The sequence below is a fragment of the Quercus suber genome, unplaced genomic scaffold (genome assembly GCF_002906115.3).
Source record: "Quercus suber isolate HL8 unplaced genomic scaffold, Cork oak 2.0 scaffold_43, whole genome shotgun sequence".
Classification (NCBI taxonomy): Eukaryota; Viridiplantae; Streptophyta; class Magnoliopsida; order Fagales; family Fagaceae; genus Quercus; species Quercus suber.
In genome coordinates this window covers 822,612-838,685 of record NW_027069508.1, presented here as the reverse complement: position 1 = coordinate 838,685, position 16,074 = coordinate 822,612, and the positions used below count along the sequence as shown (strand labels likewise).

The following is a 16,074-nucleotide window of genomic DNA, read 5'->3' as shown; positions in this document are numbered from 1 at the left end:
TTTTTAAAATTTAGGAACCAAAATAGTATTTTACCATTTTTTTTTCATAAAAGTTTATAAAAATATTTTATAAACTAATACTTTTAGGGCATTGTTAGCTTTTCCCTAATAAAAATAATGAGAACTAAATTTTTTAATTTTTTTATGAACACTTATAGTGGGAAGTAGGAATTGGAAAACAAGTCAAATGGCATTTTTTTCCCCTAATGAATTATGTGAGATTTAAGAGCATTCTCATCACATTTTAGTCAAGCAAGCCCAAAATTTACTCATATCAAGCTATATAAAGTTGTGTTAAAATAAATGATTGCTACAATAATCATATAAATTTACATTGACACTATTTATTTTGTATTTAGTTTTTTTATTATTTATTTATGTATCTCAATGATGAAAGAAAAGAGTGAATGGTAATTGTCATATGAGAAAAAAGAGAAACAATTAAATTTTTTTTTGATATTTCAATGAAATATAATGTAAAATAGATAATCTTATATAAGGTATTTTGAAAAATGAGAATGTAAAATAGAAAGAAAAAAAAAGTGGGTTCTTATGAAATGGCAGAATACTCAAATAAGTAGGGGGCCAAACTTCTCAAATATTATAAAATTACCCCTAATTTTTTGAAAATTTTTCAAAATATATATAGTTGCCTCCCCCCCCCCCCCAAAAATATGGTTAGAACAAAGGTTTTAGGCTGACCACCCCCCCCCCCCTCCCCGCTTTACTTGTATTATGGGTCAAGAATATTCGACAATGGGAGGCCTTAAAGATGGCGATGTAGTTTTTATAGGAAACATATGAATGTTTTCCTTTATCTTGCTTCATTTCTCAAATCCCTACATATCCCGAGAACATCACAATGTATTTGCCCCCTCTTTATGAAATCCAAATTGGACCTCTTTCTTCTGGGGAAATATTTATCCTCTCTACTCTCGTGTTTCTCTTCCCTAATTTTTCCAATCCCTTCTCTTTCACCCATCGGTCTTTATTTATAGGCTTCCTTTAGTGGGATTGTCATGATGAGAAGGGAGTTTCCCATGTTGGTGGGTCCCTCTGAGCCATATTCCTGATCAGATGGGACTCGTCGTTCGTGACTAACTTGACTCTCCTGGAAATTGTACCAAGCGCCAATTGGTGCTCGACTGGCAAATTCCCAAAAGGCATTATTTCTTGATCTTGGTATAATAGGAGATGCTCGGTCAGGCTGCGTGCTAGGGCCAAGCCCATCTAGGGGACAAGCTAGGTGCTCAATTAGTAAACAGGGCAGAAAGGGCCTGTTTTAATAAACGTGTCTTGAGCTCGGTATGGATTGATAGTTGTGGACGATATAGATCAATAGTCCACAGTTACAAAAAATTGGTTGAACAAATTTTCTAATCAATCTATTTGAAGGATTAAAAAAAAAAAAACCAAAATATACTTATTTTGTAAAATAATAAGGAAAAAAAAAAAGAAAAAAGAAAAGAAATCCAAGCATAGCTAAATATAGTTCATTGAATGTAGACATTTTTTTTTTTTTTTGATAAGGAATGTAGACATTTTTTAAATATACAAATAAGGTAGACATCTGTTTTTAATATACAAATGTATAAACGTAGATATACGGGACTGAGTCATTAGTTATATCCGACAGTAATAGGAACACCCAGAGCAGCAAAGACCACAAAAAAGAAAACAATGGAGAGCTACGAGCACAAGACTGCGATATTGCCATCGGCTTTATCTTTGTTCATGTTCTTGATATTCTACGTTGTCAATGTTGGCGCACAAACCTTACCACCTGCGAGGACTGATGGGTTCGTTTACAAGAACCACCGGGTCAACTCGGACACAATCATAATCGAAGCGTTCTATGACCCAGTCTGCCCCGATAGTAGGGACTCATGGCCACCACTCAAAAAAGCTCTTCACTACTTTGGCTCTCACACTTGGCTCGTCGTTCACCTCCTCCCATTACCGTCAGTATCTAATTTCTCTCTCTCTCTCTCTCTCAATTCTTCGGTTTTTTTTTTTTTTTTCTTCTCTGAATTAGATTGCCTTTTGTTTTTTTCAATTTCATATATTGATAACTAGTACAGATGATACATAATTATTTATTTTCTGGAATTTGGATGAATGTTCAATGTGCTTCAATAAATGGGAACTTGATTCAGCTGCAAAAGTAAAGTCAAAGAGAAATATTTGTCATAAATTCATGACGTGGGCGAATATTCTGTATTGAAGAGAGAACCCTTTTACTCTGATATCTTTTAACTGGAGAGAGAGAACCCTATTACTCTGATATCGTTTAACGGGAGAACTAATAATAAAAAAAATGTTAGGCTGAATTGCAAATTACACCATAAAAGTTAGGTATTTGGATTTTACATTATAAAATTTTAGAATTTAGATTTTATACATGAAGTTTTGGGGGTGTTTAGATTTTTATACCCGACGTTTTAAGATTTGGATTTTACTCCCCAAACTGGTGTTTGGATTTTACGTCATGAAGGTTCAAAATTTGAATTTCCCCACTAAATTTTGAGGGTATTTGGATTTTACATTCTCAAATTTTAGGGATTAAAATCCAAACACCCTTAAGAGTAAAATCCAAATTCTGAAATGTTAGGATGTAAAATTCCAAAAACCCCAAACTTTAGGGGTAAAATTCAAATTTTGAAACTTTATAGTGTAAAATCCAAATAATCCCAAACTTTAGTGGTGTAATTTGCAAATTTATCCAAAATGTTATTAATCGGTGGTCTTAGGGTAATTGTTAATAATCCACATTATTAATCATTTTCCCATAAAATGTTTCTAAAAATAGTTCATAAACTAATGCCCATAGGATATTCATTAACATTTTTCAATAAAAAATAGGTCCTTGTTAATGCCCTACTTTAGGAAAGTTTTGACCATTTTTATAGGAAATATAAAAAGTTATTAAAAAAAAAATACTGTTGCTTTTTTTCTTCTCTAATTAAAATTTTCTAAAAATACATCCTAAATCAACGCCACTATCAATTAATTCTGGAAATTCTGAATCTCTGTGGTGCTGGGAAGTGTGTAGGCTATTCTACTTTGAGTTTAGTTAGCAATATGGATTGCTTAGAACATTTAGTAGGTGGATAGACACCTCTGCAAGAACACTAAGTTCCGAGAAAAGCACACAAAGGCTTCAATTTTTATTAACTCTGCAAAACTGAGTACAAAAATGGAGTCCTAACAGTATTTATACATGTTGTTAGGAATTGGGAGCCACTTAGGAGCTTGCCAAGTGTCAAACTAATATTGGCTAATGCTGTTCCAAATAACAAACTATCTAACGAGAATCTGCTATAACAGATTAGAGTGGCTGCCACCCTTGGAACTGCCTGAAGCCCATTGTTTGGAAACAAGGATAGTGTAACTAAGTAACCACTGAACATATAAGATTCTTCCAAGCTGCATAACTGCTTTGCTATTTGCCACTAGTCTTGGCTGTAAGCTTCATAAGGACTTTTCTCAATCAATTTGCAGCCACTTGATTGACTTCTTAACATCTCGAGATTGAATATAAGATGCTCCTGCATCAGTCTGTCTGATAAGGAGTCACAATTTTCAATGAATGTTGTCTGATAAGGAGTCACAATTCAGTCACAATTTACAATGAATGTATGACCCTTTTCTAAATTTGAGGTCTAATTAGGTTATTACTAGTAGCTGCCAGTTTTTGAACATTTATTTTTAGTCTGTTTTGTCATGGTTATAAGTTATAACCAACAAGCACACAGAGATTTTCTCATTTTCGAGTTTAGAAATTCAACCATGGATATCTGTCTCTTTGATTGCCTCTGCGAATTCCGCTTTCCCAGGTCCTTAGTTTGATTGTGCATAGATCTTAACTGCTTAAGTGTCACTTTGAAAAGATTCTTACCATGTATGTTACTTGCGCAAATTTCCTTTTCACTTCGGGTTCAGAACATCAGATAAGTCATCACAAAGCAAAACTACTGTACTTCCAAAGAAATAAACATAGAAGAAGAAGCCAAACACTGTCAATTGGCAATAACTGAAACATTTGTGCATTAAAAGATAATCTATGCATTGTGATTATATGATCATGTTATGATGTATGAGCCCAATGCCTAAACAACATCAAGGTTGTTATTTTTCTTATTATATGTAGTATGTTGCTTTGGGAATCAACCTTTCCAAATAAAATTGGGTATAAGGCTGCCTGTCATGACTTTTCCCAGACTCTGCAAAAGTGGGAGTTTATGCATTGGGCATGACCTTTTTTCATGTAGTATGTTGCTCTATACAACCAAGAAAAGACTTTGTTTGATTATAGACGTAAATAACTGCTTTAATTTTGAACGTGAACAACATAGTTATCGTTTCAGAAATATGATGAACCTTGTCTGCTCTTAATGTAATTATTGATCTTCTTTCTGGAAATTGCAGTTACCATGACAATGCATTTGTTGCATCTCGTGCCTTGCATATTGTAAACAACTTGAACACATCTGCTACTTTCCCCTTGTTGGAGCACTTCTTCAAGTATCAGGTTAGGATTTCCACGATCTACGGTATATCCTTCTCTTATTGCAAAACTTCATTTGAACTTTTCTTATTGCAAAACATCATTTGAATTTGCCGTAATGAGATATAACATTTAAGAATTGACAAGTAACCCCACCATCCTGCTCTGTGCTGCTCATATATTTGAGTGTTTTTTCAGTTTCACATCCAATCAACCTTACAGTATATATGATCTAAATTTAATGTTAAGTTATTTTGGTTGTTAATTTTAGCACAGTCTGTCACATGATTAGGATTCTAGCAGTTTGTGGGATGCTGCTAGTAGATGTGTTGGTATTCCTATTTCTCATTCCTAGATATCTTCTCAGTTGATCCTTTGATCTTTCTCTCTCCCTCCCTTTTTGATAAGTCTTTTGAGATCTCAACTGTGTACTCTGTCAGCAGTTAATTTTCTAGCTTTTTGTTCTGCTTTATAAGATCTCACGATGGCTTCAAGGTTGGTTGATCTCAATCTATTTCACCTGTTAGTTGGACTGATAGTGAGAGTCGTGAGACACCTCTTGCATGGACCAATCATTAAGACGCTGCTGGCCTTCCTCATCTATTTGGAAATTAGATGCTGTTCCATGTGAATGAAAGTGTGAAAGTCAAAGTTTTTCCTAGTTAAATTTCTTTTGAAACACTGGATGTTACTTATTGTGATTTGGCATCTCTCTTACTGTTTTAATAAATAACAACCGCTCTTGCTGCTAGTAATTACTAATTAGGCAAATTCAATTTTTTCTTGTCAGTTGCAGTCATTCACTTTATTCAAAGACTAAACTTGTTGCCGACCATAAACAGGAGAAATTTTACAATGCCCAAACTCGGAACTTGTCTAGAGCTGTCATTGTAGAGGAGATTGTGAAGTTTGCTACAGAAGTAGTTGGGAGCTCCTATTATAGTGTTATTAAATCTGGCTTCAATGACACAAAAACTGATCTCAAAACAAGAATTTCATTCAAGGTAAGACAATCGGTTTCATTTTCACATAGGTGTAATGTCTTATATTGCTGCAATACTATAAATGACTGAATGTCGCTGTTCACTAGCTGTGATAGATTTCTTATGGAAAGCTCAAACAATTTCTAGGAAGTGGGATCATAGATATGGTTCCATTATGTGAAGTTTTGTTAGCTTTATACAATCATTTCTCATTTTCATGAAACATCACCTGTAATACAATCTTTGCTGCAACAAACAAACTCGCATCTTGTTCATTCCATTTTATTCATTCTACTCTTTAATACATATCATTTCTATGATAACAATAATTTGAAATGTCTTTTGAAATGCAGTATTCCACTTCCAGAGGGGTGTACGGGACACCTTTTTTCTTTGTTAATGGATTTCTATTGCCTGATAATGGCTCCACTATAGACTTCAAAGGATGGAAAAGCACAATTGATACATTGATTGATGCACAAGGCAGCAAGGGGCATTTATTCTTATGATTTGGCTTTGACTGATCTCACTTTGCTCAAACTGTATGGAAAGCAGAAAGAGTCAGCACCTTGCCGGCAGGCTGTAGCACTAAGCTCTGTATGCTAGGCTAGCTGCTTCAATAATCGTGCAATAAAGGGTTTTTTCTTTCTTAATAACGACAAAGAATTTGGATGCATTTTGCTTCTGTAACTTGTATGTTTTGTATTGTGATTGGTGATAAGTGCCTGTTGAAACTGTAACCATAGTGCGTTTGGTTAAATTCTGAAATCGAGCTTTTCAATCTTGTATGGGTCTGTTTGGATTGAACTTATTGTTGCTGAAACTGAAAATTGAAAACTGAAAACTGAAAACACTGTAGCAAAATAATTTTTAAATGTGTGAATAGTACTGTGGGACCCATTTTAATATTTTTTATTGTGTAAACAGTACATAAACAGTAATTTTTGTCTCCCGCACAGTGATTTTACTGTTCACAAAAAAAAAAAAAAAAAAAGGAGGAAACGCTGAATGATACAAAACGTGGACGCCGAATCCAAATTGGGTCTATACGTGAAAAAGTGAGTTTTTGTATTGCATTTCCTGTGTAGCAATAGTAAATCACCACTTTTTCAAAAAGCCAAAATGCAAAAAGTTAACCAAACTCATCCTAAATAAGCACGAGTGAAAATCAAGCTTATTCATAGTTAGGGTTGATAGTGAACTACTGAGCAGTGATCAAATTCAATGAATAAAGCTCTTATTCAACACCCATTTCATGCTTAAGGGCTCATTTGTTTTAGCTTAAAATCAAGTTTATTTTCACTGCAGTGTAGTTTTTTAAAACCTTACCCTTCATTTAAGGCAAATTCATATTTTACTCAATTTAATTTTTAAACAAAATAAACCAATGAAAATAAGTTCATCCCTCACCTCTCCTCCAAAAGATCTCACTATTTCCACTATTCTCCATCAGGTTGGGGAAAGATGAATCTGTTAGTACAATTAGCTAGTTAAAATAGAATATAACTTTTTTTTTTTTTTTTTTTGGCTGAGAATAAAGTAGAATAGAAGTAGGTGAGTCAAAATAAAACTTTTGCATTGTTCCAATCCGGAGTTTGTTAGTTGTAACAGCCAAAGCTTTCTCTTCATAACTTAATAATGTGCTAACAGAATCTGGTGCATTGACATCAGTGTTTTGGTACTTGATGTTCAAGTCAATTACAACTTCATTTAATGGTAATAATGCCTCCACATAAGTAGATTAACAAGTGTAAGGTCTAAATCACAAGATTAATTTATAGATTATTATTAAATCACAAGATTTAAACTTGTCACATAACTTTTAACGCTATAGGTTGAAACTAAAAAAAAAAAAAAATCATGTAATAAAAGTATGCTGGATGATCATTTGATAATTGCTTGTGAATTTGAGAAATTTTTCTCCAAGGAAAATCCTGAATCCTAATTTCCTAGAGCTTGTTTAGTAGAAAATTTCTAGTAATGTTGTTTTGTGGAATACATGTAGATGAAAAAATATATAAAAATATATAATATTGTTAAATACTGAAAACTGTTATTAAACAATTTACAAAATATCCCTAGTCTCCCTGTTTAGAGTTGAGGGGGAAAAAACCATTTTGGATTTGTTTAACTATTTGTTTAACCATTTTTCGGGTTGGAAATGTCCCAAAGAGTTCTTAGGCCCGTACCCATTAACAGCAAAATACAGCTAGCAATTTGTGGGCTAGGCCTTCTGGCATAATGGGTTAAAAATAGGGAAGAAAAATAGTAAAACACCCCCTCTCAATCTGTGGATGCTATCTTATTGGTCAACTGCGGCTAACTTTTCTGATTAATGATATTCATTTTCTTTCTTAAAAAAAGAAAAAGAAAAAGAGTAGGTTAAAATCAAATTACATTATCTTCTAACTTTATTTTCCAACTCTTGATATTAGGAAAAACCTAAAATTGGTTCATCTAGAATAAATTAACTATTTTAATAATTAATTATCAAATTTTGTAATTTTTAGAATTTTTAGAATTTTGAGAAACAGAATTTTTAGAATCAATTAATTAGAAATATGATAAAAACACAATCTGATCATAACAACTTAAGGCATCATATTTATTTATTCTATAAAATGAGTCAATAACTTTATTAATCCATCATTTCATTTTTTTTTAATGCATATAATAACATTTTATTTTATTTCCTATAACTACTTTTATCATTAGACTAAATCCCTCTTTGAACAACAAAAGTCAACTGAACTAACTGGAATTCACGTCATCAAAAGTTCAGTGTCGGGATAAGATAACTATTATTATCAAACTAGATACAATAAAACTTTTTTAACTTCTATAATTACTCTTATTATCAAACTTAAAATACTAATTATCTAGCTCTATTATTGGACAAGTTTTTCAGTTGAACTAATTTAAAAGTAATATTAAGATCACAAATTTTATCATAATTTACTCGCATAACAAGTTGTAAGTGATAAAAAATCGTAAAACTGGCACTCTTACCCCACCACTCACAAGTTAGCGCGTGTGCAAGTGCCAGTCATATCATTTTCCCTAATTTAAACTCACGTTTATTTGCTGGACTTGGACCTTCGTGGACAAGGAGCTCGCTACCCACAGTTCAAGTCTGGATAGGATAACCTTTTAAAAAAGAAAAAGAAAAAAAAAAAGAAAAAGAAATTTAGTTGGACCGACTTGGAGAAGAAGGGAGAAGAAAATTACAAGTTTGACCAGAAAAAGAGTTTGTTAGGGCAGTTTTGGAATATTGTGGGATATATATATAGGAGAGATGGGAATAGAGGGAATTAGGGCGTAAAAGAAGAAACGAAGCCGTAGAAGAGGGCTCTCTCTTTCTTTTTCATTTTCGTGGAGCAAAACTTTATCCTTGCGAACAAACAACGGTAAGACCAAATACTTCCCCAGATCCATTCTAACTCTTATCCAAAACCCTAGGCCCCTCTAGCCCTAGTTTTTCTCCTCTCTCCCAAAACCACTCCTCTTTTTTTCTCTTTTCGTTTTTGAAAAAAAAAAAAAAATTCTGGTGAGTTTTCTGTTGTGATGTTTTTATGTATATATATATATATATATATATATATATATATATATATATATATTTTGGTTGATGCATGGTTTTGATGTGATTTTTTTTGAATTTTTTTTTTTTTTTGATGGTGGAGAAGATGGATCGGTACCAGAGGGTGGAGAAGCCAAAAGCAGATACTCCGATTGATGAGAATGAGATTCGGATTACCAGTCAGGGAAGGATGCGCAACTATATCACCTATGCCATGAGCCTCCTTCCTCTTTTCTCTCTCTCTCTCTCTCTCTGTTTTTTATTTTCTGCATGGTAGTGTTGATTTTTGTTTCGTTTGGTTATGCTATAATTTATTAGAGTTTTGTAGAGACTGTTTTGTTGATTGGATTTTTTTTTTTTTTTTTGGGATAGATTGTAAAAGGGTTTGGCTAGGGTTTTGGTGATGAACTTGTGTTTTGTGGTCCCAAAAATTTGAGGAAATTTTCTGATAATTATTTTTCTATAATTGATGTGAGATTATTAAAGCAGAAAAAGAGAGAGAGAAAATCATATTCTAGAAAATTGAAATGCAATACATCTTTTAACTTGTTTGAGAATATGTGTCCTCAAGATATATTTGTATCTATTTATGTGTTTATATATTCAATGGTCCTGCAATAGGTCACCTTATTATTCAATAATTTTTGGGGGAATGTTTGTTTTGCTAAGAATCCCTATTCTTGGATTGGATTAGAACAAAATTTTCAGGAATTAGCATAGGTGAATTTTGTATTAAGCAGTCATTTTGATGGAGTTATTTTCTGCTTCAATGGTCCTGCAATAGGTCACCTTATTGTTCAATATTTTTTTTGGGAACGCTTGTTTTGCTAAGAATCCCTAGTTTTGGATTGGATTAGAACATAGTTTTCAGGAATTAGCATAGGTGAATTTCATATTAAGCAGCCATTTTGATGAAGTTAATTTCTGCTTCAATGGTCCTGCAATAGGTCACCTTATTATTCAATATTTTGTTGGGAACGCTTGTTTTGCTAAGAATCCCTAGTTTTGGATTGGATTAGAACAAAGTTTTCAGGAATTAGCATAGGTGAATTTTATATTAGGCAATCTTTTTGATGAAGTTGGAGTGTAATTTTTTTTCTGCTCTTAATTTATTTATCTTAGCTGATATTTTCTATTCCCCCCTCCCCCCCCTTTTATTTTTCATTTTTTAGGATGAGAAAGGCTCGAATGAAATTGTATTCAAGGCAATGGGAAGAGCGATCAACAAGACTGTGACAATTGTGGAGCTTATCAAGGTACTGTTTACCCTTTGCATATCAGTGGATTGAAAATTTGACATTTTTTGATTCCCTCAAAGTATTTTTTACAATTGGATATTTTTTTTATTTTTATGCAGAGAAGAATTGTTGGTCTTCATCAGATCACTTCAATTGGATCCACGGACATAACTGATACATGGGAGCCTCTAGAGGAAGGCCTGCTTCCGTAAGAGGAGCTTGATTTATATCCAAATTTCATGATGTTTATTTATGGTTATAAACATTACGACAACTTTATTCTTTAATTTTTGTCACAGATTGGAAACCACAAGGCATGTATCAATGATAACAATAACCCTTTCAAAGAACGACCTGAATAGGTCTGCTGTTGGGTGAGTTTTCACTTGTTACTCAATGCCTCCTATTACTGATGTAAAGTAGCTGGAGTTGTTAGTTTTTTGTGACAATATATTTTGATGAAATTATATGGATTTACTTGAAAGATATAAATTAGAAGTGTTACAAAAAATCCTACAGCTATTAAGGATGTTCATGAAATTCGTGAAGTGTTTTCTATGATAAGTTTGTGGCATTGTTAGTGCTAGATGATCATATGTTTTGATGATTACATGTGGATTGCATCAGTATGTAGAATGGTATTAGACTTTTCACTTATCTTATACTACGGTGTGGTTGTGATAGGCCTTAGGCACTTATAACTCACACAGGTGAGAATGTGAGTAGGTACTTGATTTTGAATAAAAGCTGGGTTATCCAATTTCCCAATGAAGGCGAATCTTTCTAGACTGTTATTGTATAAATGAACATGTTTATTGTTATGTTCTGGGCGAGCCTTGTTGCTTTTAATAAAAAATTGTCAAAGAAGATATACTCTCTTGATCATTATACCAGTTTTATAAAACTAAAACTTAGTTTAACTTATTATAAGTAAAAATGATGCACATTTTAGGATGCAGATGGATAAATTACAAACTGTGTAGTGACTTCCACTAAGGTTTCAGGTTGCATCTGTTTTCTTTACAGTACTGATTTGACACCTTATCTTGTTAAAAAGATTCCTTTGTTTTTAAATTTCTATTTTTACTGGTCATGAAATCGGGTTGATTTTTTAAAACCCCTCTTATGTTTAGTTGTAAATGAAATTTGATATTGACTTTGAGAAAGGCCCATATCCTCTGGTACCATTGTTGGAGACTGCTGTCTCTCATGTGCGGCGGGCTAGTTGTATTTTCTTACCTCTCTTTATATGCAAGTTATGCTGATGCATGCAGCTAATGGGTTGAACCCACAATCGCACCATCTTCTTTATCATTCTTGGAAAAGGATCCTCTTCATTTAATGATGAGGATATAATTTTTTGTAAATCTAAAGGTGTACATTGTTCCACATCATTTAAAATCTCATTTCACCTGACAAGGAAAGATAAATGATTTTAAATGATGTTGCCCCAGATTTTTTTTTTCCCCAATTTTTTTTTATTGCTAAGCTACAAACCCACCCAATGGGCCTTGAACCCACGACCTCACCCTCTATTCCATTATTACACTTTTTGATAATTGAAATACCAAATCTTCACCATAAAATGGTCTCTCTATCTCAAAGTAAATGCAGTGGATTCTGGTCCCTTATTTTTAGGGTGGGACCATGGTTAGAGGTGCTGTATGAGCTTGAACTCGTTTTCTAGTTTTTGAAATTTGTTTGATCAACTCAATTCAGTTCTAACCTCAATGTTTTTATAGTTTATTATATGATTGATTTAAGGTTTAAATTCTATAAGCTTGATAGCCATATAGTTGTATGTTTTTTATCTCAATCAACGAGGAAAGGAAAAGTATAAAGATATTATTGAGTTTTATCATTAGACATAAGATAGCAAATCTGTGTTGTCCTTAGTTGGAGTGCTTTGACTGAGTATTTGAAAGAAACACTGTTAGAGGAGGAAGTTGAGCTTATACCTAGAACAGTCTTTAGTAGTCTTTTTCCCTCTACACCCAAGGAATTTGTAAAAAATCATTTGTCATTTAGGAAATTGCAGCAATTTATCATTGCTTATGAAATTTATGCTCACCTCAGGTACCAGCCTCCGTTACCTGCTGACCAGGTGAAGGCATCTGCTGAGTTCGATTATGAAGGAGGTAGTTTCACCTCATGATCAATCTATTTATTTTTCTAAAATTATTGTATTTGAGTTCAATTTGGTTATGCGTTGCAGAGGGCTCACCCAATGGTCGAGGTCGGGGCCGTGGTGGCAGAGGAAGGCCAAGGGCTCGAGGTGTGTTCTATATAAGATCTATTTGCATGATTCACTTTTGAAATAACTTTCCCTTTTTGCTACTCCTGGGGAATTGGTGAGAGACTGATTTTGTTTAGGTTCAGGAGAGAATTGTTTCAACTTTCAAATAGGTCATTTAAATGGATAGTAGAATATCAGATATTGATATCTCCAAATTATAACTAAGCCACACATTATATACTATATTCTAATTGCTGGATATGTGTTAGTAGTCCTAATATCAGTGAACTGAAACATCAAGTATTTGTGGCAGGACAATGATATATATATATATATATATATATTTTTTTTTTTCTGATATTGCTGTTTCATATCATTAATTTTATTTTATTTCAGGGAATGGGTTTATGACAGCTGATTATGAGGATGGAGGCTGGGACCGCAGTAGGGGAAATCCTAGAGGGAGGGGTCGTGGGAGAGGACGTGGTTTCCGTGGTCGTGGAAGGGGAGGATACAATGGACCTCAGGTTGATATTCAGCAAGATGGAGGATACAATCGGGATGCACCTCCTCAAGGCCGCGGTACCTTTTTTCACTTATTTATTTAACACTCTGGGTGTAAGTTGAGATAGGTGCCTGTAGGTGGACCACTGGTGTTCTGGGCGTAGTCCTTTATAAAATCGTTGGGAGTGGACTTGATCAGTTTCCTTACTGGTTCATTATTCTGACAATCACTGGCCTGAACACTTCCTAAACTCAACTATGTTCCCCGTAAGATAAACTCGATAAGCATCTCTAAAATGTGTTGGGAATTGATTAGGTGATGCATGATAAATAGTTGATATCAAGAGGAAAATCTGTGGTGTCTAATGAAGAGAAAAATGACCTTTAAAACTTCAACCTTTAACTTTAAACTGATGCTGAGAACTTCCAAAAGTTATTTAATGAAAGAGAGAATATATTAGATGCATCCACTTACCTTCTCTTTCTTGTAATTTGACTAATAATGCGTGATGTCGTGATGCTTGATATCCTGTTCAGATGAGTTTTACAAACTATGATTATATGATGAACTATAGAATTTTCTTCACTCTTTGTTGAACATTAAGAATTCCTCAATTTTTCCTGCAAGCAGAATTTATCAAGCCAGAGACTGTTTTAACAAATCTAGTGTAAGAGGAAGAGTGAGTTGCATCTGGTTCACTTTGTTCAATGGATTTATCATTTAGAACCCATTAGACTTTGGACCATATTCAATGACCTGCATGCATGGATGATTTTGGTAGAATGGCAAATGAAACTGGTCTTTAATTTTATGTCTGTTCATTTAATGATCTGTTTCACTTTGTTTAATGTGATGGAATTGATCTATTGTAGGCCGTGGTCGTGGGAGGGGGGGATATCGTGGAAGGGGTCGTGGCTTTAGATCTAATGGGCCGATCCAGGCAGCTGCATGAGGCACTGAATGGGCTTCCAAGAGCACAATGCAAATTTCTCAAGTGATGGATGCCTTTTCCTTATCTATGTTTTTTTTTTTTTTTTTTTAATTTTAATCTTTTTGTTAGTTCTATTTTGGGTACTGTACTAATACTTAATTGTAGGACATACTGACATTTTTTTTTTTTTTTTTTTTTAATTTTAATCTTTTTGTTAGTTCTATTTTGGGTACTGTACTAATACTTAATTGTAGGACATACTGACATTTTAGTGTTGTAGACTAATAGTTTAGATTTTATGCCATTTGAGGCAAACCTTTTTTGTCATAGACTTAGGTGAGATGCTTGAACAGTTGTAATTTTCCATTTTGACTGATTAGGGCATTCTTTCATTGTTGTTTGGAGAGTTTTTGTTGTTGAATTAATGCTTCCCTCGTATTAGGAAACAAAATGCTTTAACACTTGAGGGTTGCATGTATATGTTGTATGTTATATGGATGTAGAATGGATCTAACAGAAAGGTGTGGTTAGGATTGTTATACTTGTTGTAACTCTTTAGATGGATTGGTTTCCTCATGTTTAGAGGAGAGCCGCTAATGCATTGATAAAAAAGGATGATTTGATTTAAGTTGAGGGAACAAAAAGGGGTAGAAAGGAAGACCAAGAATAACATTATAAATTTTTAAGTAGCAAAAAAAAAAAAAGGACTTGTCAATTTTATAAGTAGCAAAAATAAAGGACTTGTCAATTACGAAAATAATAGAGTATATCTTCGGATAAAATAGAATGGAGTAATAGATTACATGTGGTTGATCCAGACTGTTGGAATTTATAGTTTGACCCTAAAATATTTGGGATTAAGGTTTTATTGTTATTGTTAATATTTTGAAAATCTCATTGTTGGCTGTTTGATTTGTAAATTTATGTTTTGCATGTAATTTTTAAGTATGAAAGACATGGAATTTAAATACTGGATTTGTAAGTATGGAGTTAAGTTTTCGTATCTTAATATTTTGTGAGTAAGAAGGTTAAAAAAGATGTAATCTAATATTGAATTTGTTAAAAATAATTTTTTATGGTGTAATTCAATATTGAACTTGTTAAAAGTTTAAGTCTCATTCTATATTAGCTATTAATTGATATTAAGTATGTTTGTACGAGTGTATTTCGAATACTTTTAGTGGAGCAGAATATTTTTCAATAATAACTGTTTAAATTGGTATTGTTTTGATACTATTTGGTGATTGTCTCTTTTATATAAAATTGTGTTTTGAAAATATGATTTTAAATGATGAAATTGTATTTTCACTTAAAATTTAGTTGTCAATTGAAGTTGCAAAGCATGTTTTTTAGTGATGAAATCAAGACAACTAAAAAAAAAGAAAAAGAAGGCTATTTACCAAATAACTTCAGAACAGTTTAAATTAAATTTAAAATTTAAAAAATTGTTCTGCAAATTTTACCTAAAATTATATGCATCTAGGCGAACATGTGACTGATGTCTCATGTAGCTTCTCAGCAATTCTCTTATCTGTTTTTCGTAAATTTTACTGTAGGCTTTCAAACTGATTTTTGGTTTTTTTATTATTATTATTATTATTATTATTTTTGGAGAAACCTGACCCGGGAACTGATTTTTGCTGAGTATATTGATTTGGCCACTATTCTTAATTTTTTTTAAAATATTTATAAAAATAAGATTGTTATCAAAATCATAACTAAAATGAACTAATCATTTCATTCTAAACATTTCGACTTGTCATTGAGATATCTGTCAATTGAGAACACCAGGGGTTCAAGTTGTCGTCCCCTTTTTACTCCGAATATTATGTGCCTCCATGGTCAACTTTATATATTAGGATTTTTCCCAAAAAAGGATAATATCAAGAATAAAAAAACTAGTTCACATCAGCATCTTGACCAAAAAGGTTGTATCTAGAATTAGAAAAAACCATTTCACAGTTGGAATTGATGGATGATTGTGTAACCGTAATAAATCCATTTTGAATTGATTGTGCATTTTCATAATTGCTTTGTTTTGCAAATATCACATTTTTACCAATCATCCATGTGTCTACATAAGTTGCCTATTTG

The 16,074-nt window shown here is 32.9% G+C and overlaps 2 protein-coding genes across 2 annotated transcripts; both read left to right on the top strand.

The window, feature by feature from the left end:
* Nucleotides 1-1,594: 1,594 nt before the first annotated feature.
* LOC111990370 (uncharacterized) lies at nucleotides 1,595-6,274 on the top strand. Its single transcript, XM_024022146.2, has 4 exons — nucleotides 1,595-1,961; nucleotides 4,429-4,531; nucleotides 5,350-5,511; nucleotides 5,844-6,274. The coding sequence occupies exons 1-4, from the start codon at nucleotides 1,681-1,683 to the stop codon at nucleotides 5,997-5,999; spliced, it is 702 nt and encodes a 233-aa protein (XP_023877914.1). The 5' UTR covers nucleotides 1,595-1,680; the 3' UTR covers nucleotides 6,000-6,274.
* Nucleotides 6,275-8,762: 2,488 nt separating this feature from the next.
* Nucleotides 8,763-14,386, top strand: LOC111999983 (uncharacterized). Its single transcript, XM_065771373.1, has 9 exons — nucleotides 8,763-8,897; nucleotides 9,177-9,295; nucleotides 10,242-10,326; nucleotides 10,428-10,516; nucleotides 10,608-10,682; nucleotides 12,385-12,446; nucleotides 12,524-12,583; nucleotides 12,941-13,126; nucleotides 13,922-14,386. The coding sequence occupies exons 2-9, from the start codon at nucleotides 9,177-9,179 to the stop codon at nucleotides 13,999-14,001; spliced, it is 756 nt and encodes a 251-aa protein (XP_065627445.1). The 5' UTR covers nucleotides 8,763-8,897; the 3' UTR covers nucleotides 14,002-14,386.
* Nucleotides 14,387-16,074: the final 1,688 nt, after the last annotated feature.

Bases quoted from the DNA above. Each gene is read 5' to 3' on its own strand.
- LOC111990370 (XM_024022146.2), top strand. From the start codon at position 1,681: ATGGAGAGCTACGAGCACAAGACTGCGATATTGCCATCGGCTTTATCT. The intron at 1,962-4,428 runs GTCAGTATCTAA...TGGAAATTGCAG, and splicing joins GTTCACCTCCTCCCATTACC to TTACCATGACAATGCATTTG. The intron at 5,512-5,843 runs GTAAGACAATCG...TTTGAAATGCAG, and splicing joins AAACAAGAATTTCATTCAAG to TATTCCACTTCCAGAGGGGT.
- LOC111999983 (XM_065771373.1), top strand. From the start codon at position 9,177: ATGGATCGGTACCAGAGGGTGGAGAAGCCAAAAGCAGATACTCCGATT. The intron at 9,296-10,241 runs TCCTCTTTTCTC...TTTCATTTTTTA, and splicing joins ACCTATGCCATGAGCCTCCT to GGATGAGAAAGGCTCGAATG. The intron at 10,683-12,384 runs GTGAGTTTTCAC...TGCTCACCTCAG, and splicing joins CTGAATAGGTCTGCTGTTGG to GTACCAGCCTCCGTTACCTG.